At 46.5% G+C, this 25,815-nt stretch overlaps 1 protein-coding gene and 1 long non-coding RNA gene across 3 annotated transcripts; one reads left to right on the top strand and one right to left on the bottom strand.

Moving 5' to 3' along the window:
* The first annotated feature begins 6,645 nt into the window (after positions 1 to 6,645).
* On the top strand, positions 6,646 to 9,280 carry LOC135826048 (uncharacterized). Of its 2 annotated transcripts, XR_010555198.1 has the most exons (5): positions 6,646 to 7,040; positions 7,141 to 7,183; positions 7,702 to 7,798; positions 8,179 to 8,270; positions 8,619 to 9,280. It is a non-coding gene; the product is annotated as an uncharacterized LOC135826048 (long non-coding RNA). The 2 variants fall into 2 exon arrangements; XR_010555197.1 differs by having other exon boundaries at positions 6,646 to 7,183.
* A 356-nt stretch (positions 9,281 to 9,636) lies between these two features.
* Positions 9,637 to 24,307, bottom strand: LOC135826644 (uncharacterized). Its single transcript, XM_065339246.1, has 2 exons — positions 22,963 to 24,307; positions 9,637 to 9,728 (listed from the first exon to the last, which is right to left on the bottom strand). The coding sequence occupies exons 1-2, from the start codon at positions 24,305 to 24,307 to the stop codon at positions 9,637 to 9,639; spliced, it is 1,437 nt and encodes a 478-aa protein (XP_065195318.1).
* Positions 24,308 to 25,815: the final 1,508 nt, after the last annotated feature.

Raw genomic sequence — 25,815 nt, 5'->3', positions numbered from 1 at the left:
ATGCATATACACAACGGCCATGTACATGGATCAATGTTTCCTGAAACGAAATTGGTCAACCCCCTCCCACCCCATAATGGAATTATTTCGTTTTGTGAAAAAGTTCTATATTTATGCACGACCACTTTTAATGAGTAGTATCTACTATCTAGACTTCTAGTATGACTGTTAAAGGGGGTTCAGGCGTCAGGAGATTTTGGCTCGTTGTCTACTAATGATGTGGTACGAACGAGGATGAGACCTGTGCGTCCGAAACGCTACTGTCACGGCTAGACAGGCCCGTGGTGTCTAGATTTGTCGGCCAACTGCCCGCTGGCACGTAAACTGAAATCCAGCACGTTCGGTGCGACATTTGAGGCGCCCTCCCAATCATCTTTCCTCGCTATTATGGCATCTCACATCTAGGGAAACCCCCCAACAGGGGCGTCACACACGGTACCACCCGTACCACCACGGCTGTACCGCTTTCCGTCCAGGATGGTCCGGCCAGAGCGCCTGTAGAGCACTAAAACGAGACCTGTTGGCCGAAAAATGCGATCCCCTCCCCCCCCCGGCTGGGACAACCCGGTCGTACAATTTCCTGCTGCCCTGTGACACCCCTGGTACAACATGCATGACATTATGTCATAAAAAAAGAGGTAAATTATCGTGTCGGTTCCCGAAGGGAACTCACGACGGCCACTAACACCCGGCAAACCCGAGCGGCAGATGCAACACGGAGTGAAAACGGGAGCAGAGGAAAGAGGAAACGTGGACGTGGTAGGGACAGGGGGGATTACAACTAAAACGGATGAACGTGCGTATCTCTCCTAATGTTTTCCCAAGCGACCTTGTATGTGCGTTTGAACTTTCAAATTTCTCTGCAAACATGACGACGGCGTGTACTGGTCAAGAACCGTGACTGCGTGGTGATACGACCAGCTGTTTTTTTTTAGACGTGAACGGGGGTTAGAGAATGTAGTGTGATGAAGACCTTAGGCTGCCATCCCACTAAGGTACAAAGCGCTGCATCTAACGCGTTATACCTGTCCCCTGCGCATCCATACACATATCCATGTTTGTACCATGTCCCCGCTGCCCGCCGCATGCCATACAGACCGTACACACTCCATAAATTTGTCCTATTTCCCCACTGCTCCTGCATGCAGTTATTAGTACCGTACACTCGAGCCGGGTTTGTGGTCTTTGTAAAAAAATAATAAAAAAACAAACACCTTTGTGGCCCATTTCCCTCTTTCTGCCCATGCACATAAATCACCGTACATTTGTGCATAGTGACTGGAGAGCAATACTGCTACGAGTAAACCCTATTAGATTTACAACACGCGTAAGCCGGCGCCGTCCAAGGTTATCAATATTACAGTATTTTCAAAACGAAATGTTTTGGTTAGGGGGTACCGGGTGGGTGGGTTTTAGGAGTTTCGTTTTGAAAATAATTATTGAATGTACATGGAGAATGCCCAGTTACTTCTGGGTGCCGAAGATTATAATCAATATTTATTTTGTTGTACTGCGTTTTACCTGCAAAAAGAGTAGGTGGGTGGGTGGGGGTTGAAAAATACTAAAACTTTTCGTTTTGCAAAAACAATCGGTAAGGCCATGGTAAAAATTATCTTTGATTCTCAAGTACGCGGGCGCACCGATTTTTGGCGGCGCACCGACGATTTTTTTATTTCTATGCATGCATATGCGCGCATGAAAACAGTCAATGCGAAAGGCATGAACCAGGGAGTAGTAAAATACCGGTATTTTCTACTCCCTGGCCTGAATAATAAAATAAATTTAAATAATTATTCCCGTAGCTATGCAGAAGACGTTACTTCAGTAACGTCTGGCGCTAGCCAGGGTCCACACAGCTCTAATTTGGTGTTTGTGTGTTTGTTTGTGTCACGCCTGGCGCTATCCCGTATCTGACGGCAAAATATCATAGGGATGTTATAAATTTTTAAATTCTCCTATTTTTTTCAGGCATATCCTGGGATTCGAACCCGCACTATCGCCCTACATGCATTCCCCCATACACTTCGCATTCATACCCATTCTTCCAAGTTGCTTCACGTTATGATCTTGCGTTTGAAAGCCCTATTTTGAATATTGCGGGCAGCTGTATGTGGCCAGCTGTGTTTGATGGTACGGTACGTGAGACGGTGTCGTATTACCCTCGATCGTACCTGTCCCGTACCTATCCCTACCGTACCGTACCATCAAAGACGGCTGGCCACAATGCATATTCAAATAGGGCTTTCAAATGCAAGATCATAATGTAAAGCGACTTGGAAGAATTAGTATGTATGCGAAGTGTATCGGGGGATGCATGCAGGGCGCGATAGTGCGGGTTCGAATCCCAGGTTATGTCTTTAAAAAAAAGGAATTTTTTAAAGACCGGGGGATGCATGCAGGGCGCGATAGTGCGGGTTCGAATCCCAGGTTATGTCTTAAAAAAAAAGGACTTTTTTAAAGAATTTATAACATCCCGATGCTTTTTTTTGGTCTAGGTCATCAAGGCAAAAAAGCATAGCGTAGGGCCCTGAGCTTCCAAGCTCTCTCGTATGAACCTGTGACGTACATATGTGTGACCCTATCTTTGGAAATAAAAAAATTGTGGGAAATAAATAAAAAATCGCTCGCTCGCACCGATTTTCACAAGCTCATGACCTGAGAATCAACTTTATTTTTTACCATGGCCTAACCACGGACGGCCTAAGGGGCCGTCCAAAGTTACCAATAATATTTTCAAAACGAAAAGTTTTCGTTTCGGGGTGGGTGGGTTTGAAGTAGTTTCGTTTTGAAAATAATTATTGAATGCAGATGGAGAATGCCCAGTTACTTCTGGGTATCGAAAATTGACATCAATAGGGCTTGAAAGTGGTGATGTCAGAAACGGCCTGGGAGTAGTAAGTTGACATCAGATTTCTATTTTGGATCCACTAAGGTGTGACTTTGCTATTGCCTCAGTATCTGGGTGCATAGCAACCCACTCATGTCGTATGCAGGTGCGACTTTTACTTCGTCACCAGTTGTCACCCCGCCCCCCCCCCCCCCCCCCACTAGCCAAATCAGTCCGTTTCACTGGCTACATCACCTTGCTGTGAGTAAGACCGCTTGAAATGTGCTTGGATCCACACAAAAACTGGATCCAGGTGGATCCAGTTTTTGAATTTTTCAAATTGTTGCTATGCCATTGCCATGCTGTGACGTAGCACTTTCAAGCCCTATATTTTATTGGAATTCGTTTTACTTGCAGAAAAGGTTTTGCTGAAAAATACTAAAACTTTTTGCTTTGCAAAAACTATTGGTAACCCCGGACGGCCCCTAAGGAGTTTTTGGTCGGTTGTCATGATGATCCATGTACGGGGTGAAAACGGGGGCAGAGGAAACGGAATACTGAAACGTTTGAACATGCATACCTCTCTCAGTCTTTTCTCGAGCGACCTTGTACATGACAGTGCGTTAGAATTTTCAAATACTTCCAAAAACGTGCCTCCGTGATGCTACAACCACCCTTTTTGGGTTTTTCACCATAGATATAATAGACGTAAACAGGAGTCAGAGAACGTAGTGTGATGACGGCCTTGTAATCATAGCGGCCAGCTTACAACTTGAAAATTGGACTGAAAGGTAGATCTACTTGTTGACCTAAAACTTAAAATTTAAGGGAACTCGTAAACAAACAGTGACAGAGCTAGAGGGGCATGAGTGTTCGTAGTACTCTGAATCGATACAGCATGCCTGAAAGTGAGTTGCTCATTCGTTTCGAAGCACATGGAAGAGCTTACAAACAGGTATTTTACAGGTTGCTTTCGTGCGCCGCGACGACAACGACAGTAAATACTTACCCATCCAATCAGGCAGCGGTTCCGTCGTTTCCATTGGCTTCGTAGCACAGAAGCCGTACGGGATAAGACCCGCCGTCAACAAGATGACAGCCACCACCAGCGGCGCCTTCACGGTCGACAGCGACATGGCAGCGGAGCTATTGTCAAGCCCACTTGAGCAAGCAGCTCGAGCCGAGGAGCTCCGCACTGACGAAAGGTACCTGAGCAATTCACAATCCGGAAGAAGACAGAACTACTTCGGCAAGGCAGTTTTGTTTACAGAACACTTTAGGTCTTCCACCGTGTAGTCATACAAGCACAGGCGTACTAGCAACAGCTCAAGCAGGTAACGACAATCAGGAAGGACGAGAGCTGGGACAGCGCTTGAACGACTTACGAACACAATGCCAGCAAGGCTCATCCACGAATTCTACGAGTAGCCGCGTCGGTCAGCAACGAACGTTTTGTACTTCAGTAGTTCTGATAGAGAAGAGACGGTGCTCTCGGTGATGTTTGAAATCTACGTTCACACTATAATATTATTGGTCCACAAATGTTGGTCATGGGAAGACCCACGTCCTAGGATCCTGCTCTCAGTACCTTCAACTTCAAGTAGTTGTAGGAGTAGTCCCCGCCAATCCTTTCTTTTCCGATGGAGAATTCAACTGATATTACTTCTGTGGAGGATATCCCAAGGCTAGTATTATTCGAGTTGCTGGCTACAAGTACAACATGAGTAATGGTGTAATGGCTAATGTCCTTATGAGGCAGGGCTATCTCTTGATCCTGCTGCATACAACGCCAACAGGCTCCCGTTTCATCACCCTGCGTGCACCATGGTGTACGAGCCTCGTACTGGACCGTAGCATTTGGCATGGTGCGGTGGAGGTGCCGGAACCCGCGCCCCGCGCGCGGTACCGATCGCTAGTAACGTAAAACGTCAAGGTGACATCGTCATGTCATGTGACACCTTTGCGGGAATTCCAGGCCACTAGTGTTGAGGAGGTATTCACCTTTCTCGTGAGACTCGATGCTCGTAAAGCTGAGGGCAGCGACAGTATTCCGGCATTCATCCTGAAGCATTGTGCAGCAGCCCTCGCCCCGTCGCTATCCATATTAATTAATGCATCCCTTTCGTCTGGCATTGTGCCCGTCTCCCTGAAGATTGCAAATGTTCGACCCCTATTTAAGTCTGGTGACAAGAACGCATCTCGCAATTACCGTCCCATATCTTTACTGCCAATAGCATCGAAGATCTTGGAGAAGATAGTCCACAAACGCCTGTGTGACTTCTTACAAACCCATTCACTTTTGCCCGCCAATCAGTTTGCGTACCGGCCACAACACTCCACGGAAGATGCCTTGACCTTGGCCATGGATCGCTATCTGTCGTCAGCAGACCACCAGCTACATACTGGCGCAGTACTAGTGGACATGAGCAAGGCATTCGATAAAGTACGGCACCAGCTCATGATCCAAGATTTGTTTGCTTTGGGTGTATCTTCGACTGTTTTGCGTTGGTTTGCGAGCTACTTCACGGACCGTCGACAGAGAGTAGTTCTGGCGAGTGGGCAGTGCTCGGGCCTAACTGCATGCGAGTGTGGAGTCCCTCAGGGTAGTGTACTGGGTCCTTTGCTGTTTTCACTATATACCATGGACGTCCATAGCGTCACCAGCCCAGCACACTCCCAGCTGTTTGCGGATGACATCCTTCTCGACACCGCAAGCAGATCCGTAGCAACCCTAAATCAAGTCTTATCAGTTGCTGTGTCAAACTTGGCTGACTACCTACACGGGAAAGGCCTGGTTTTAAACCCTGACAAGACGCAGGTCTTAGCCATTGAGGCATCACGCCGTAGTACCCTGGAACTCAACGTTAACTGCAACGGGACGCCTCTCACCCAGACCACCACTGCTCGCTTTCTGGGCCTACAGATCGATTCCTGTCTTCGGTGGGACGCGCAGGTCTCCAGCATAGTACGTAAAACTTCCCAGAAGCTAACCACCCTGAGAACCATCCGCCCGTCGCTATCTGAACGCCAGTCGCTCCTCTTCTATTCTGCCCTTATACTTCCTGACATGCTTTATGGATCAAACGCGTTCTTCTCTGCCCTCACGGCTCAGCAGCGGCACCAGCTCACTGTCCTCGACAAGCGATGTGTTCGCTGCGTAGCCAATCTGCCCTTCCCGTCCCATACCACTCCTATATACACTCGCCTTTCCCTGACCCCTGTAATTGAACGTGCCAAATGCAAACTCCGTTTCCTTATGCACCGTGTCCACACCAGCAGCATCAGCCCTCTTCTGAAAGATAGAGTAGCCCTCCAACCTCCCAGTAACACCCGTGGCAATGACAATTGCAAATACGTTGTTCCGCTAACTCGGCGAACATCTGGCGACAGCCGACCATTGGTTTCCGCCGTGAAGCTTTGGAACACCCTGCCACAGGAACTCACGTCCGCTCGTCGTCCAACCCCGTTTAAAAGATTGCTGAAAGTGTTTTTCTACGGTTAATATGGCCGAATAGCACCTCCCTCTGGCATAGGTCCTCATCTTCCTATTTCTCCCTGATTGTTACTTCGTTCGAACTTGACTTGTAATTACCGGTACAAATACTTCCTTTTGACTGTTTTCTCATTTTCGCAAGTGAAGCTTTATCGAGCTACACTTTTTATTCTATCGCCATCATAATATTGGGCATCAATGCCCGTTTGGTTTGCGATGTAAAATAAAACTTCAAACAAACAAAAAAAAAAACATATATGTCGACATCGATCGTTATCTACACTACTCGCAGTCCGTGCGCCAAGCCCTTGAGTAGCCAGTTTTTTATTTGCAACCGCGGGAAAAATCGAGGTGCAAAAAGATGACGACGACACAATTGTTTTGTTGGTATTTTGCAACCTTATTTGGACCTGAACTGGCGTGTGCTGGAGGAATCCTTGTTCATTACTTGGTTTGCTGCTGAGGTATGTCCCTTTGTCACCTATGGCACTTTAGCTGAGGTTCGTTGCGCCCAACTGTAGACCATGAAGACCTGTGTTTGCACTACATATTTTTTCGTCGTAATCGTACCATCAACTTGCTTGTCGTGCTGGAGTGGATAGCATAATCGGACACTCTCGGCTTATGCTCTAAGCCAAAGGTAGATATATTTGGGTTTGGATTCCCAAAGCACATCCCAATCAGGCTATGCAAAATGGAGCGGCCCACAATTTCGTGGAGGTATGTCGAATTGTGTGGAATTTTGCACTAAAGTAATTGTGCTTGAACAAGGACGTTTTGGCTGCTTATTTTCCTTGGGCATCTCGACATTGCAAACTAGTCCCCTTGCTGTTGTGTCTTCGACATCTAAACGGAATTTCTATGTTAGTCGTGTGGTTGGAGTCCAGATTTTAATCAAAATCCAGCAGTATTCCTGGCTGCTAATCTAGTTTGCTAAAGTTCTGGCTGAAGGTAGTCTGTTGAACTGTTTCTTTTGTATGTACCATGGTAGGACGTTCATTACATAATTATAGATGGAGTACATAGTCAAAGAAACTTTTTATGTAGTTTAGCACAACTGCACAGAAGTGCAGGGCCTGAAAGAAAAGCAAGAGCTGGAGACTCAGCGTCCGTAGCATATGCGAATGCATTGTGAGAGCATGTGTGTTCGATTCAGCATCACACACATATGCACACACACACACACACACACATACACACACACACACACACACACACGCGCGCATGCACACACACACGCACGCGCCCACACGCGCACATCTGGCGCTGGTTGGGTGTTGCATACTGAACATTCTGTACTCTGCAGCCCTATCTTGATCATGTGTGATAGTTTTGTCACAGGTTTTTGCCGTATTTTCTGGATTCTCTGTGCTTTCTGTAGATGGTCTTGTGCGCTCGTCATCAACAGCACTACACTACTGTAGGTCCAGTGGGCCAATCAGGCTGAACGGCATCATCCAGCTGTAACTGGGGTGTAGGTAAGTGTCTCTGCGTGCTCTGATGGTCGACTTGTGGCTTCTGGCCTTCAGTCATTGTTCTTGCACGGGACCTGCCTCGCATACCCTGTGGTTCACTCGTGTTGGCAGGCTGTGATGCACAGTGGAATCCTTGATGTGGCACTCGGTCTACATGTATGCTGTTGCACGCGACAATATTGCTACTGATGGGCTTTGGTGTGATGCTCTGAATAGATGTACCATGAAAGCCTCTTGATTGGTCTCCGCAGTACATTCGCTTGCCTGGCTCGTTTTTGTCGATATTATCCACTGTTGCAATGGAGAACTTTGCGTGAGGTATCTCTCTGTTCATTCCGAGCTCTAATTTCTTATCAATGATGGTCTTTTGATATCGCTTGTAGGAGTCGACACCTGCTGTTGCGCCGACTCGAGCTAGTACTCGCATGACCTCGCTATGTGCATCCACAAAGGCCGAAAGAACAAGCTGGAAAGGGTAAGTGCATGCTGGTGTGCTTGCATGCATCATGCATGATAGCACAAGCAAGCACCTGATCCTCTTTGCACGGTGGTTGGATGCTTGACTTCCTTCTGACTTTGATTGGCTGTACATCATCAGCCAAATGTATCCCCACAACTCACTGTCCACACTATCCACCACTGCGTCCAGCTTCATTTCCGACAGTGAAGTTAGAACGTTATGCTCTTTGTGTTTGAATTCTTGTGCTTGACTTTTGATTTGTGAGCGCATTGCAGCCGACAGCTCTGACACGAAGGATGATGGGCCACTGGGTTGGCTTGTGTGCTGTGTGTGCTGGGTTTCATTTTGTGCTCTGTGTTTCAGGGTCTGGGATCGTGCTACGGCGAGGGAATTGTATAAGCACAGAATGTCACACCCTGTACGGTACAGGAGCGTACCTCGTTTCTTACTGGTACCATATGACCCATGGCTGAGATGAGCGCCAAGCTTCGAAATAAGGCTGGACAGTAGCCACCGGTTGTTGCAGTCGATGGATGGTGAAGAAGAGGTGAAGAAATCAGCAGCCGTTGCCAGAAGAAGAGAACGGTTCTCGAGGAATGCAAGACAGACGAATCTTGCTGTTGCCAGCAATGCGGACTCCTCGGGTGAGGTGCATTGGTGCATTTCGTCTGTTATACTCTGCACCAGGCTCTCCAGCTTGAAGTCAGTAGTCTGACTGTCCACCATATCCAGTTGGCCTTTATAACAGGCTAGGCAAAAGGCACTATCCGCGGTGACCGTAAGACCACGCTCAGCGTGCAGCTGACGCTGAACTGCTCCGACGTTCGGACACTTACGCTTAACACCCCTTATTTGTGCGCCACACATGGTGCATGTGGGCCTGTTGCTGTCATGTAGCTGCATGTTATGCCGGTTGCAGAGACCCGCTGGCTGATCGTTTGCGTTTACTTTCACGTTAAGCTTCTCGGCCAGCTCTACTGCTTGTAATGAAACTGTGACATGCCGTGGCAAATCACAACCATCTACTGAGCAGTCTGGTATTGTTGCGGGTGCTGGTGCCGGTGCTGCTGCTGCTGCAACATGCTGTGCAGGCATCGCGTCTGTAGGCTGCACGTTGTCAGTGACAGGCATTGGCTCTGCTGAATGATTTATGAGCCTTTTCATGCATTTCTTGCAGATACATGCATTTCGTGGTATTGTAGGGTGATGTGCATATTCCCAGCATTGCGTGGTCTCGGGGTGGGCATATCTGCCATCAAGGGGAACATCTTGGCAGGCTACACATGGTCTGCATTGCCTGTCAGGATGCAGTTTCGAGCCCTGGCTTTGGCGGCCCATTTGGACTTGGTCACAGTGCGGACACTCGTGGTTTCTTCCTGGCCTATAGCAACACCATCTGTCCGCCCATTCGCGTAGTTTTATCAGAGATAGAGCCTTGCAAAATAAGACGGCCCACAATCTCCTGCGACGTATCTACGAAATGGGAAATTGAGAAGAGAAACAAAAGGGCACCGCAACGACTTGAGATGTCGAATATCGAGGTGCACTTTCGAAAAATGTGCTCATCGCTCACCCTTATAACACCATAACGGCGCAAAAGCAATCGATATAGGAGGATAAGCCTGTATTCTCGAGGTAACCAATAGTCGAAAATTGAGAATAATTCGGTATGTCACTAAATTCGTCTTCAAATTTCCCGCGGTTGCAAATAAAAGTGCAACTTTTAGACGACTTTTTTGAACTTGGCGCACGGACTGACTCGTACTACCGGTACAGTCAGTTTCAAAAAGATTACAAGCCTGGCGCGATCAGGCCGGGGAGTTTGCCGTCTTCATGGTCTTACCGTATGCGCACTCGAGAGCTGGCTGGAAAAACTCACTGTGAACTCGAAGAAATAATCCGCGCGAAAGCATGAAAAATGACAACTCACTCACGTCGGTACATGTACGTCTGGTCTGGTTTACAACAAACGAGTTCTTCCTCGTATCAAGAGTACTCTTGCTCGTATCGATATGGAGTCAGAGATCCGAGAGGACATGTCGAAAGCAGGGAGTGTACGACTCCCTGGTATTTTACGACTCCCTGGTCGAAAGTGTGGTAAATGTTGACGAGCGGGATGGGTCCGTTTCGTGCCCAGTTTCTTTGAGCTGCGATGCAATTTACTCTCACGATGTGACGAAAACGACATCGACACAGACTCATTCCCAAGGCCATGACTTGGCAAAGCTATACGTGTGACTTCGACGACATTTTGAGAAAAGCAGACGCCTGTGAAAGCTGATAGAAGACGGCGTTGACTCCTAAATTCAAATAAATTGGCGATCTTGGAATACTAAAATAATTCTCAAAGAGAAATCGATCGATCGATGTGCCGTTGTATTCAACGACACGTAGCTACAGCGCAATGCCTTCCGTGTTCACTCACACCGTTTCAGTGTTGTGGGTGTGTTCACATGGCGTGAACCAGTCAAGTGTCAGTAAGTTCGGCAGGAAACGCGAGCTCCAACAACATACTGTGACAACAAGTCGTTTGCGCAACCACCTTCTTTGGCTTGTACTTTCGCACCACGCGTACGGATACGAAACGAATGCTGATTCGTCCCCTGGGTTCGGGGATTCGTCAGAGTCGCCGCGGAGAGCTCGTTTTCACGTATCCTCTTTCCAACGTCTTTCCAACTTGAGCCATTCCCTGTATAATCCTTGATGAGAAGGGACCGAAAACGTTCGGATGCTTTGACAAGTGCCTTATTTTGACTGGATGTGTGTTTGCGTGGATACTTACGACCCAAAACGTACCTTCGTTATTATTATTATTATTATTACTAACTAGTGAAGATTATTATTATTATTATTATTAGCGAGGGTCAATGGTTCGAGTCCTGGTGGTGACAGTCAATTTTTTCCTCAGACTTTTCCCGTTTGTCTCTTTCCCTCAAACTAGTGAAAATTATTATTATTCAACGCAATAAATAGAGTAAGCTGCGCACTCAGTACAAACACCATAAGCAAAACTTGTTGACCCTTGTCAGCCTACTGCCTATCGACCTATTTCTCTACTACCAGTCGTTTCTCGCCTCCTCGAGAAGATCCCACAGCGAATTCGAATGTTATCTGTGTCAGGGGCTGGGCCTCTTGGGGTAATCAACAGAGCTTGCGTTTTCTTTTGGTTCAGCATTAGCCCGCGGTCCTCCAACCACTGCGACAGGCCAGTGATGGCTGTGCTTAGAGAAGAGCACACTTGTTCGCAACTGCCCGAGGCTTCAATTGCAATGTCGTCTGCAAATTCCTGGTTTGTGACCTGCTGGGGCAAGCAGCATCGAAGGTTACGGATGTATAGTGTGAACAGGAGGGGGCCGAGGACGGATCCTTGCGGCACCCCTCGACTGCATGCGACGTATTCCGAGCAATTTCCGCCCACGACTACGCGTTGAAGCCGCTCACTCAGGTAACTAGTGAACCATATCTGGACAGTACCGCCGACCCCAATGTCGGATAGCTCCTGTGCCAAGATGGTGTGTTTGACACAGTCGAAAGCCTTCGACATATCCACGAATATCACACCTGTGAGTTTGCGCTCATACTTCGCTTTCAGCCAGCGATTGACAGCTAGCACAAGAGCGTCCTCCGTACTGTGGTTCTTCCTGTACGCGAACTGCGAGTCAGGGAGAATACTGTGATCGGTCAGAAAGGATGTAAGCTGAGCTTTGACGATCTTCTCGAGGAGGCGAGAAACGACTGGTAGTAGAGAAATAGGTCGATAGGCAGTAGGCTGACAAGGGTCAAGGCCGCCACCTTTGAATAGCGGCGACACATTAGCAATTTTAAACTGACGGGGAACACACCCCTGACATAACGAAGTATTGAAAATGATGCTGAGCGAGGGAGCCAGTATTGATGCCGAGTTTCTAAGGACAATACCCGGCAAGTCATCATGTCCAGTTGCTTTTGACGCGTCAACGGACTGGAGAAGGGCCGTAATGTCCTCCGTCGAAACAGGCGCAAATTCCGTGAATGCTGGTGCTTCACGTTCGGCTGGTGCGTTGGCGCACAGCGCGTCTGGTCGTCCAGGGTCATGTACAACTTCGCCAAAAGTTCGGGAGAGGATTCCAACAGGTACTTGTGGTGGGCTTGAACTTTTCGCTCGTCCAGTCACCACGTTTATCGTATTCCAGAGCTTCCGTCCATCCTTTCCGGCCGACTGTAGGCGAGCTTGAAAATACTGATCCCTTAGCCTCCGATCTAGCTTGCGCGCGGCTGCGCGGAGAGTGCGGTGTTGCTCTCGCAGGCGGACATCGTTTGGAGAGCGTGAAAGAAGTCGGTGGGCCTTGTTTCGTTGACGCACAGCAGATACAAGTTCAGGACACAACCATGGGCAAGGTCGGCGCCTCGGCTTACGAGGAGGTTGTAAGGGGGCGTGAGGATCTAGAGCAGTAAAAACCTTTGCGTACCATTCGCTTATCATTGCATCAACATCATTCGACTTGCTGAAAATCTCAAGATTGCAGTCCTGCAAGTCAGCGTTAAAATGCTCCCAATTTATCCTCCACACTCGCCTCTTTCGAGATGCGACTCGTTCGGACTGCCGGGTGGCGACGATAATGTTGGCCACAAATGCGTAGTGGTCGCTGATGTCACACTTGATGACGTTCACCGGCTTGTACATTGTTTGGGACTCGTTTACTGCGAGGTCGTACAAAATTAATCTCGTTCGTAATCTAGTGGATCGTGCTCGTCGATTATGTTCGCCTTCAAAGTTGGATGAGGAGCTGGAGCGGCTACGCACTTTGTTTCGTTTAAATGGGTACCCGGAATATGTGATATCTAAATATGTCGTAGTTAGTACACTGGGTGGAGCGAAGGAAGTGTCCTCCGAGGCCACTCCGGTGTATCTTCGTTTGCCTTGGAAGGGTGAAGCTGTTTGCCGTACCATGCAACGTCGAGTTAAGTCAGCTGCAGAATCGAACTTTCGTAATGTTAGTGTCCGGTTCGTCTACACAACAGCTCGTGCCTTCATGGTGAAGAAGGATGTCCTACCCACTCTTAAATTATCACATCTTATTTACAACTTCGAGTGCCGGCAATGTGAGAGCCGGTATGTGGGTAGGACCCTTCAGCACCTGGAGGCACGGATCCACCAGCATGTGCCTCTTCACGTTATGCCTGTTGAGGCACGGTCGTCAAGGCCTAGACGAGGTCGTCCCCCAAAGATTGGTACTGCGACTGGAGGTGCACCCTCGCTGGGGACGGAACCAACTGGGGTGTCGTTGTCTTCTTCGTCGGCATCGGCTTGTTCGTCATTGCCTTCGTCTTTACCGTCTCTTCCTTCTATCCCGTCATCATCGTTGGTATCTGCGGTTTCGTCTTCTTTGACTTCCTCTGTACCGTCATCCGGTGTGTCCACCTCCGGTGGCAAAAAGCGTGGCCGGCCACCGAAGAAACCACCGGATGGTGTGTCTGCGGGACCAGTGACTCGCTCTAGGGCGAGGTTAGCAGAGTCTTTATCGTCTCCGTCGTTGTCGTCATCGTCGTCGTCAGCGTCTTCCTCATCTCCCTCCTCCTCTTCATCAACATCAACAGCCATTGGAACGTCAAAGGGAGCATCATCGCAGCAGGCAGTGCCAGCAACGGACGTGCCTTTGGTACGGACATCTACATCGGCCTCGTCTGGATTGGCAGTAGCGGCAAGGAATGTCAGGTCGGTTTCATTGTCACGTAATTCCAAAGTATGTACTGGTTCTAGTAGCGTTGTTAGGGTGTATGAATCTTCTATCGCCAACCATCTTGTTCAGAATAGTGATTGTCGTTCTAGTTATGCTGATGATTGCTTTTCTGTTTGGTCTCGTTCACGTAGTCAAAGGTATTTGCGTGTATTGGAGTCTATTTACATTTTTACCACCAGGCCGATTTTGTGTAGGCAGAAAAAGAATTTGTTTACGTTGAAATTGTTTGTAAATTTAGATCAGTAGTTCTCGTTTGTGGTTGCTTGGTAACTTTCTAGTGGTGAATTTATCGCATTTGTTGTCACCTGATATCGTTGAATGGTGTAATGTTTCTTTCAGCTCTCATTTTATCGCGCTAGTTAGGGTCTAAATTATTACTTGCATTGTGCGTATATATATTGAGTTAAGAGCTTTTGTTGATTTGCCAGCAATCCTCTGATGAGATGGCGACGAAAACGTTTAGGAACAAGCTTATTTATTATACATGAAAACAAGTTTTGCTTATGGTGTTTGTACTGAGTGCGCAGCTTACTCTATTTATTGCGTTGATTACATTTTTATCTCCACGGAAGCTTTTTAATTATTTGAAGAGGAGACATGATAGATCTGAGATTGAAATTCTCAACAATGCGCTGCAGTGTCGCGGCCGTCTTAACAATGTTCTTTGTAATCACTCTTTTTTGCGTGATTGTCTTAAACATGGCGTAACACCTAAACGTATTCAGGCCCGTGTTCGTAAATGTAAGGTGCATGACTACATGAAGATTGAGCGAATAATTGTTAAAGATGAGTTAGCTAAGTCGCTCCTTACTTGTGACCGTTTGAAGCGACAGTTTCACCGTAGTAATCTTGAGATTCGTGCGTTTCTTAGTCCATGTGATTTCGTTCGGTTTTGTCGATTGATTGGTGAAGTTGATGTAAAGCAACGTCACCGCTTACATGTGAAGTATGCGCGCCAAATTGAGCTGCTGAGAAAGGACCGTTTTGGTTCGTTTCATTGTAATGATAGTTTCATTATCAATTTGTCTGACTATACACTTTCGTCTGCTGAGAAAGAGCTGCTATGCCGAGGTTTGAGTTTCGGTTTGCCGCCTAAAACTAACCGAGAAGAGGTTATGGCTGATTTTGAGGTATTTTATGATCGCCTGTCCTCATCACTACCGAAGACAAACAGATCAGCGTCGGTGTGCGCTACCTCTCTGGCTGACATTGCGAACCAATACATCCAGTCTAGCAATGACACGACATGTTTTACACTAACCCGTGAACATTTTAGAGTACGGAAAGAATTGCGGAGTAACAACAACATTGTAATAACCAAACCTGACAAAGGAAGGGCTACCGTCATTATGAACAAGCATGACTACATCACGAAGACACATACCATCCTGAACGATAGTTCGAAGTTTACTGTCATTGGGCCCATTGAGACACATGATAAAACGGCTAAAATAGAGGAACAATTATGCAACTATTTTAAAGAGTTAGTATTGCTGAAGCAGATCACGCAGACTGAGTCGGATTCATTTAGTCCAATTGGTTCTGCGCGACCGCATATGTATGGCTTACCCAAAATTCACAAGGCTGGTTGTCCAGTTCGTCCGATCTTGTCCATGTGTGGTTCACCGCAGTACAAAGTGTCGAGGTGGATTTGTCGTTTGTTACAGCCTGTTCTCGACATGTACAGTACATATGTAGTCAAGGATAGTTTTGAGTTTGCCGACTTTTTGCATGATCACGAATTCCCGGAGACATTCTTTATGTGCTCGTTTGATGTTGTGAGTCTTTTCACGAACGTACCTTTGGATTTTACGATTGATATTTGCGGTGATGCTATGTACCGTGGTAATGTAGGTTCTCCTGTTACTATCGAAGAGACGTACTTTCGCCGTCTTATGAATATGGTTACGTCTGGCGTTGAATTTTCGTTTGAGAATGTTATGTATCGTCAGATAGATGGTGTCGCGATGGGTTCACCGTTGGGTCCAGTTCTTGCAAATATATTTGTGGGTTACTGCGAATCATTGGTCCCCAAATGTAAATGGCCTGCGGTGTATTGTCGTTTTGTTGACGATAGTTGGTCCTACTTTCAGTCTCGGAGCGACGCGCAGGAGTTTCTTGAATTATTGAATAAGCTGCACCCCTCACTGAAGTTTACTTGTGAGTTTGAATCGGCTAGTAAATTGTCCTTCTTGGACGTTCTTGTAGAGAAGTCTGGTATGGGTGGTGTAATTACATCAGTGTACCGGAAACCAACGTTCACCGGCTTGTACATTGTTTGGGACTCGTTTACTGCGAGGTCGTACAAAATTAATCTCGTTCGTAATCTAGTGGATCGTGCTCGTCGATTATGTTCGCCTTCAAAGTTGGATGAGGAGCTGGAGCGGCTACGCACTTTGTTTCGTTTAAATGGGTACCCGGAATATGTGATATCTAAATATGTCGTAGTTAGTACACTGGGTGGAGCGAAGGAAGTGTCCTCCGAGGCCACTCCGGTGTATCTTCGTTTGCCTTGGAAGGGTGAAGCTGTTTGCCGTACCATGCAACGTCGAGTTAAGTCAGCTGCAGAATCGAACTTTCGTAATGTTAGTGTCCGGTTCGTCTACACAACAGCTCGTGCCTTCATGGTGAAGAAGGATGTCCTACCCACTCTTAAATTATCACATCTTATTTACAACTTCGAGTGCCGGCAATGTGAGAGCCGGTATGTGGGTAGGACCCTTCAGCACCTGGAGGCACGGATCCACCAGCATGTGCCTCTTCACGTTATGCCTGTTGAGGCACGGTCGTCAAGGCCTAGACGAGGTCGTCCCCCAAAGATTGGTACTGCGACTGGAGGTGCACCCTCGCTGGGGACGGAACCAACTGGGGTGTCGTTGTCTTCTTCGTCGGCATCGGCTTGTTCGTCATTGCCTTCGTCTTTACCGTCTCTTCCTTCTATCCCGTCATCATCGTTGGTATCTGCGGTTTCGTCTTCTTTGACTTCCTCTGTACCGTCATCCGGTGTGTCCACCTCCGGTGGCAAAAAGCGTGGCCGGCCACCGAAGAAACCACCGGATGGTGTGTCTGCGGGACCAGTGACTCGCTCTAGGGCGAGGTTAGCAGAGTCTTTATCGTCTCCGTCGTTGTCGTCATCGTCGTCGTCAGCGTCTTCCTCATCTCCCTCCTCCTCTTCATCAACATCAACAGCCATTGGAACGTCAAAGGGAGCATCATCGCAGCAGGCAGTGCCAGCAACGGACGTGCCTTTGGTACGGACATCTACATCGGCCTCGTCTGGATTGGCAGTAGCGGCAAGGAATGTCAGGTCGGTTTCATTGTCACGTAATTCCAAAGTATGTACTGGTTCTAGTAGCGTTGTTAGGGTGTATGAATCTTCTATCGCCAACCATCTTGTTCAGAATAGTGATTGTCGTTCTAGTTATGCTGATGATTGCTTTTCTGTTTGGTCTCGTTCACGTAGTCAAAGGTATTTGCGTGTATTGGAGTCTATTTACATTTTTACCACCAGGCCGATTTTGTGTAGGCAGAAAAAGAATTTGTTTACGTTGAAATTGTTTGTGAATTTAGATCAGTAGTTCTCGTTTGTGGTTGCTTGGTAACTTTCTAGTGGTGAATTTATCGCATTTGTTGTCACCTGATATCGTTGAATGGTGTAATGTTTCTTTCAGCTCTCATTTTATCGCGCTAGTTAGGGTCTAAATTATTACTTGCATTGTGCGTATATATATATTGAGTTAAGAGCTTTTGTTGATTTGCCAGTAATCCTCTGATGAGATGGTGACGAAAACGTTTAGGAACAAGCTTATTTATTATACATGAAAACAAGTTTTGCTTATGGTGTTTGTACTGAGTGCGCAGCTTACTCTATTTATTGCGTTGATTACATTTTTATCTCCACGGAAGCTTTTTAATTATTATTATTATTATTTAAATAATCGACGCGGAGACAACAATTTTATAATAGCTATAAAGATCCAACTCGCATCTAAATTGGTATACCAATTTGAGTGCCGACAAGGCGGTAGTCGGTACGTTGGTAGGACTCTTCAACATCTGAACGCACGTATAGCACGTCCCACTGCACATGCTGACTGGCTCGGCACGGGCACTGCGACCCAAACGCGGCAGGCCGCCTAAGAACCCTCGATCAGAGCCATCGTTAGCACAATTGCCGTCGACGGCAATAGTGCCTCCATTACCCGTATCGAGAGCCGTGTAGATGGATAATATGCACATTGTCACTAACGTTATAACACAATGCACCATAACAACACAAGAAAGTACACCACAACAACATCCAGCTCATGACCAAAGTGGACGCTGCGACGAGGTGATCATGGTGATGCCCCCATCGCCATCGTTGCCGTTGCCTCCCCCAGAACCGCCACCTGCATCTGCCATCGGCAGTGCTGGGGCTGAGTCTGTGGTGTCGCTGGCACGGGCAAATATGGATGAGGTAAGCACTGAACATGAACAAGAAGAAAGAAGGCTGAAGGAAACGGAATTCAACAGAGAAAACGACACGATCAACATTCAAAGACCTAGACGATCAACGGCTAATTATTCAATGAATTATTACAGTCCTGGATGTCAAGCACCGGCGAAGACACTGGGAACAGAAGATTTAGCAACAACAGGAACAACAACGACAACAACAACAATGGTAACAAATTACCATCAAGATCAAAGGAGGAGTCAACGAACAGAGGTTCAGCAACGTGAAGCGAGCCTGGGACCGATCGGTGGTGATGAGGAGAATGACACGGAGGACGACACTGAGGACGAGTTGGAAGATGAAACGGGGGACGAGGTCGCGGTTGGTGGAGACGAGGAATCGGATGGTGATTGTGATCGTAAGAAGTCTGCCTTTTTTCTTCATCTGTTGTCTCACCCTAAGTGTGTGCAGGTGTATGATGATTTTAGTTTTTCTGTTCTTTGTCGTGCACGGTACGCTAGTCAGTTGAACGTACTTGAGGCTGTTTGTATTCGTTTGCATAAGCCTGATCTCTGTAAGCAGAAGAAACATGTAGTTGCGTTAAGATTGTTTTCGTACGTGCACAGCATGATTGTTTGTCTCACTACACAGTTCTAGCGTTGCAATTAGTTCCTCACCCCTGTTGCACTTAGCTCTCACTTTACTTCTATTGTCTCACCTTCCCTCATTCTATTTTTAGCACTTTGTTTTGTTCTCGTAACACATTATTGAATGTATATAAATTATTGATTTGGCATGGTTATTTTTCAGTCACGGCTTTCCACGGATGATTGTGACAAGAAAATCGATTTTGGTAAACCTTCATGACTTTGTTGTAGTGTGGCGATGACAGCAGAATTTGTTCTCTTTATAGCTATTATATTATTATTTGAAACTCGGATGTTGAGCCAGAAATAAATGTGGAAGAGAAAAGGACATATGGATACGAGTTAAGAGTAACTCTCCATCACTGTAACATGATACTATATACAGTCAGAAAGTGCAATAACTAGGCACAAAACTGACAGAGTACTGAAACATTCGACGTCCTGACACCTAGCTTTAACACATCTCCGTAGCGCTAACCGACAGCCTTCCAACTTGGAAGGTTCAAGGTTATGGAAAAGACCAAAGAGGGGAAGGCAAGCGCAACGAAAACGAGCAAAAGCCACAGTCCCAACGGAACAAAGAATGTCGATTGTTACTGGACGATGACGAGACCAGTACGATATTTGACAAAGCGGTCTAACTACAATTCGAAGCAGCAAAGCAGCACACCACCCAACTTGGGTGGGTCATAAATATCAAAGATAAGTAAAGAAAGGGAAGCTTTGCGAAAACGAATTGTACAAGCGCTTGCGCTTGCGCTTGCCTTCCCCTCTTTGGTCTTTTCCATAACCTTGAACCTTCCAAGTTGGAAGGCTGTCGGTTAGCGCTACGGAGATGTGTTAAAGCTAGGTGTCAGGACGTCGAATGTTTCAGTACTCTGTCAGTTTTGTGCCTAGTTATTGCACTTTCTGACTGTATATAGTATCATGTGACAGTGATGGAGAGTTACTCTTAACTCGTATCCATATGTCCTTTTCTCTTCCACATATATTATTATTATTATTATTATTATTTTAATAACGAAGGTACGTGTTAGGTCTTAAGTATCCACGCAAACACACATCCAGTCAAAATAAGGCACTTGTCAAAGTATCCGAACGTTTTCGGTCCCTTCTCATCAAGGATTATACAGGGAATGGCTCAAGTTGGAAAGACTAAAACTTATATAGCGTAAAGATATGAGATAACAACACTCGTGACAAGGTGAAAAAAAGTATCAAGTTCAGCACGACACAAAACTCGAAGGACATAATAATAGCGACAAGAACATAGTGAGCAAATTAAGTTACATTGTTAACACCTCGACGAGGAGTAACACCAAACAATTGTAGCGACAACACATTTTCTTTTTGTACGCAAAGTTCAGGATCTAACTTACGGATATACAAAGCTTCTAACACAGCCAGATGCAACGCACATCTACCACGTGACAATATTGAGAACACATTATCACTGTACAACTCACGACAATTGGTACGGGCTGACAGATGTTGCTCGTGAGTTGTACAGTGATAATGTGTTCTCAATATTGTCACGTGGTAGATGTGCGTTGCATCTGGCTGTGTTAGAAGCTTTGTATATCCGTAAGTTAGATCCTGAACTTTGCGTACAAAAAGAAAATGTGTTGTCGCTACAATTGTTTGGTGTTACTCCTCGTCGAGGTGTTAACAATGTAACTTAATTTGCTCACTATGTTCTTGTCGCTATTATTATGTCCTTCGAGTTTTGTGTCGTGCTGAACTTGATACTTTTTTTCACCTTGTCACGAGTGTTGTTATCTCATATCTTTACGCTATATAAGTTTTAGTCTTTCCAACTTGAGCCATTCCCTGTATAATCCTTGATGAGAAGGGACCGAAAACGTTCGGATACTTTGACAAGTGCCTTATTTTGACTGGATGTGTGTTTGCGTGGATACTTACGACCTAACACGTACCTTCGTTATTAAAGTATTATCCGCCTCCGACTTCTTGTAAAATTATTATTATTATTATTATTATTATTATTATTAATGCAATGAATATAACTAAATGCGCACTCATATCACAACCATGGGGACGAATCATGTACATGTATTCCAGAACGTTTTCTTGTCACAATTATCAATGGAATTCGTGACTAAAGAGAATGATGAAACTACAATAGGATTTATACACTTGGAGTGGAACAGCGAGGATACAAGCATAGTAAGAAAAATAGCACAAACCTAGGAACAATGTGCACAGGTAATAAACTATAGGTGAGGTTGTCTAACCCCGTGTGTCGTGAAAGTTATGATGATTCTTGGTTCAGTGTTGTTCGTTCTGCAAGTAGTTTCAAGCAGTTGAAAGTTCTAGAAGCAGTCTACATTCGCATTCGTGATCCAAATCTTTGTAAACAAAAAGAAAATGTCACCGCACTTACGCTATTCCAGTAAATTCGCACTCACACACACTTGCACATGCATGTCCATTGTCACACTGCACTTGCTGAATTTCCTATCATTTCTCACCTCACCTATAGTTTATTACCTGTGCACATTGTTCCTAGGTTTGTGCTATTTTTCTTACTATGCTTGTATCCTCGCTGTTCCACTCCAAGTGTATAAATCCTATTGTAGTTTCATCATTCTCTTTAGTCACGAATTCCATTGATAATTGTGACAAGAAAACGTTCTGGAATACATGTACATGATTCGTCCCCATGGTTGTGATATGAGTGCGCATTTAGTTATATTCATTGCATTATTAAGATTATTGTCTCCACGTCGCCTTTTTACATATTATTATTATTATTATTATTATTATTAAAAAATTGGTTGTGAGCAACACTGGCTCACACTCAAATAACTGCTTTTCACCAGAAAAATATTATATTTCAACGTTTCGGTCATGAAATAACCATCATCAGGAATGAAGTGGGCACACCAGTTAGGATGGGTTAATATACGAGGAGCGCTGCAAACTGATAACAAATCACACCTGCATGCACTATGACGAGAGAGAGAACAAAAGGACAAAACATCACCAAAAAAAACCCAGGTATAGAAATAACGCAATACGCGACAACTCTAAAAATGGCACAGGTACAAGCAACAAACAGAATGTACATGTGCACTAGGTGCGTGCAGACATGTAATTGCAGGCGCTAGCAACAACAGTAGTAGTAACAGTGCACTAGTTCAAGGGGTGCTAAACCACCACCATCCAGGAAGAGCGAGTATCAGGGCCAGAAATATGTACAAGGCCTCACCAGAGAATTCACAGGAGGTCCCACCCTGCGTTATTGTTTATGCTGGGGCTCGTGTCGCGAATTTGTATTGCTTCGCGTATTCTCCTCCTGGCCCGATCCGACTCAGTGGCAAGGACGCGAACCTCTGTGAATGCCGACTCGCCAAGCGGCAGTACCTCGTCGCCATGGTGAAGTCGGTAGTGCTCGCCCAGGGCTTTTCCAGACGTCTTGTTGCGTGAGTTATCATTGTGTTCTTTTGTTCGCGTTGCTACACTGCGGCCAGTCTCTCCAACATACTTCTCCGAGCACTTGCAGGTCAGACGATAAACCACGTTGCGTCTTGTGCATTCTACCTCGCTCGATTGGCATGCAACGCAGGCGGCTTTAGGCCTTCCTCGTCGCCTCGGGGCAGCGGGATCCACCCACTTACGGCAGCAAGGTCCAGTGAGGCTGGACTTAGTGACGCTGTTGGAAAGCCTTGCATTCTTGTAGATTATCTGTACATTTAGATTGTATTTGTTTAGAAGACGGTGGACCCTGTAGTGGATGGCATCCGTTTTGAATGGTAACTTCAACGTGGATCGATAGTCTTTCTTCTGTTTAGCAGGTCGTCTGGCTCGTTCATGAGCAGTCGCGATCACTTTGTCAGGAAAGTTGTTGAATTTTAATGTGTCAATAACCTTTTGCTCACTTCGCTGGCGGGCTGCAGGATCAGAGGAAAGGCGGGCCGCGCGGAGGAATTCCGAAGACGCGATGGCGAGTTTTTGCTGTTGCGGAACGCAGGAGTTGAAGTCTGAGACGAGGCCACTGTGGCAAGCTTTGCGGAACAGCTCGAATGATATTGCGCCCTCGGAGGAGACATGAATAGTCGTGTCCATAAAGTCAACCGACCCAGTTTCCTCCGAAGATTGATACGTGAACTTGATGCTCGCATTGGCGGTATTGAAGAACGCAATCAGCTGGCGGAGAAGCGCGGCCCCCAGTGTCCACAGCATAATGATGTCATCAATATAACGCTTGTAGAGTACGGGAGCACCAGGCGAGTTTAGCAACAGCGAGGTTTCGAGGTCATGCATGAAGATAATCGCAAACGGGGGCGCTAGGTTGTTACCCATGGCGATGCCTTCCCTCTGGTGGTAGACCTTCTCACCAAATCTGAAATAATTGGATCTTAGAACGAAGGTTAACAGCTCTTCGATCTGCTCCACGCTTAAACCAAATGTGTCAACAGACTCGATGTGCTGCTGCAGGACTCTAGCAACCGCCTGCACCCCTTCAGCGATAGGGATACTTGGGTAAAGAGCGACCACGTCCATCGTAACGATGATGGTCCCCGCTGGGGCTTGTAGGTCGGGATACACTTGCCGGATATCCTCCAGTGCTTCCAGCGTGTTTTTCAGATGTGCTGGGACATACTTCAGGCATTGGTTGAGTATACGCTCCAGGACAATAGAAATATTGGTCACCGGGCTATCAACAGCTGACACAACTGGCCGAAGCGGTACCGTGGCTTTGTGGTCTTTAGGTAGGCCATACATCTCCGGAAACCTGTTGTCGCCAGGGAGTATGGCTTGGTACAGGTCCTTCTCTAGTGTACCACCACAGACGCGTTGAAGGATAGTGCGCGTTTGCTTCTCCCAATCATCGATGGTGACACTGACGGGTGTGAACTTTGTCTCATCTGACAGGATAGTCTCGGCCTTATCAAGGTACGTTGCCATCTTCATCGCCACAAACTTATTGCTCTTGTCGGACCTCTTGACGACCACGGAATCATCGTCGCGGAGGTCGGTAAGCCGCTCGCGGTCTTTTCGAGACATGTTAGGCCGGGGAGCTGACGCTGTTCGGTAGATATTCATGACCTCGCGCTTGAAACTGGCCAAGCCGAATTCTTCTTCCCTTGGCAGCTTTGGACCCTGTTCAAAACCGTGGGCTTTGATATGCCAAATTTTGCTGTCGAATGTGTCCGGTTCTGCATTGGCCTGGTTCTGCTGCTCCACATTTGCGTTCGCCCACCACCGTAGCGAATAGGCCATTCTCTCGACTCCAACCTCCACATCCTCCAAGTCTCTCTTCCCCACTCGGCCAGTGGATGGCACAAAGCCAGGGCCGTTCTGCAGCACAGCTACTGTCTCATTGGGTACGCAGTGATCTAAGTCGAGAACGCACGCTGACCGGTCCTGGCCAGCGTCACCCGCTGCTGTCTCCGCCCTAACTCTCCCTGCACGAGTTCTCGTCAAATCAGCTTGCTGCCTTAGCCAGTCCAACTTCCTGGATAGGCGTCGTCTCGAGCTGCGATACTCCTTGTTGCGAACGGCATCACAGAGATTTCGGAGCCAAACGTACTCTTGCTTGGAGTATGGTCGGAGTTCAGCCCGGTAGGTGGTGAAGTTCCGGTAGCAGAGAGCTCTCCAATTGAACTTATCTTCTATGGCATCATTCAGCAGGCTGTTACTACTACTGTTGTTGCTAGCGCCTGCAATTACATGTCTGCACGCACCTAGTGCACATGTACATTCTGTTTGTTGCTTGTACCTGTGCCATTTTTAGAGTTGTCGCGTATTGCGTTATTTCTATACCTGGGTTTTTTTTTGGTGATGTTTTGTCCTTTTGTTCTCTCTCTCGTCATAGTGCATGCAGGTGTGATTTGTTATCAGTTTGCAGCGCTCCTCGTATATTAACCCATCCTAACTGGTGTGCCCACTTCATTCCTGATGATGGTTATTTCATGACCGAAACGTTGAAATATAATATTTTTCTGGTGAAAAGCAGTTATTTGAGTGTGAGCCAGTGTTGCTCACAACCAATTTTTTACTTATGAAGCTGCGTGATGCGTCCTACAAGATTTTATATTATTATTATTATTATTATTATTATTATTATTATTTGAAACTCGGATGTTGAGCCATAAATAAATGTAAAAGAGAAAAGGACATATGGATACGAGTTTAGAGTAACTCTCCATCACTGTAACATGATACTATATACAGTCAGAAAGTGCAATAACTAGGCACAAAACTGACAGAGTACTGAGACATTCGACGTCCTGACACCTAACTTTAACACATCTCCGTAGCGCTAACCGACAGCCTTCCAACTTGGAAGGTTCAAGGTTATGGAAAGACCAAAGAGGGGAAGGCAAGCGCAACGAAAACGAGCAAAAGCTACAGTCCCAACGGAACAAAGAATGTCGATTGTTACTGGACGATGACGAGACCAGTACGATATTTGACAAAGCGGTCTAACTACAATTCGAAGCAGCAAAGCAGCACACCACCCAACTTGGGTGGGTCATAAATATCAAAGATAAGTAAAGAAAGGGAAGCTTTGCGAAAACGAATTGTACAAGCCGAAAGCCAAACTCCTACAGTACTCCTCATGCATGACATTGTGATGGACTAGTTGACTACAAAACAAGTTGTTTCACACGACGTACGTTTCGCCGTATGGTTCGTGACGGCTCATCAGGTGTGCAATTTGAAACTCGGATGTTGAGCCATAAATAAATGTAAAAGAGAAAAGGACATATGGATACGAGTTTAGA

The sequence above is a fragment of the Sycon ciliatum genome, chromosome 10 (genome assembly GCF_964019385.1).
Source record: "Sycon ciliatum chromosome 10, ocSycCili1.1, whole genome shotgun sequence".
Classification (NCBI taxonomy): Eukaryota; Metazoa; Porifera; class Calcarea; order Leucosolenida; family Sycettidae; genus Sycon; species Sycon ciliatum.
This window is presented reverse-complemented; position numbering and strand designations above follow the sequence as displayed.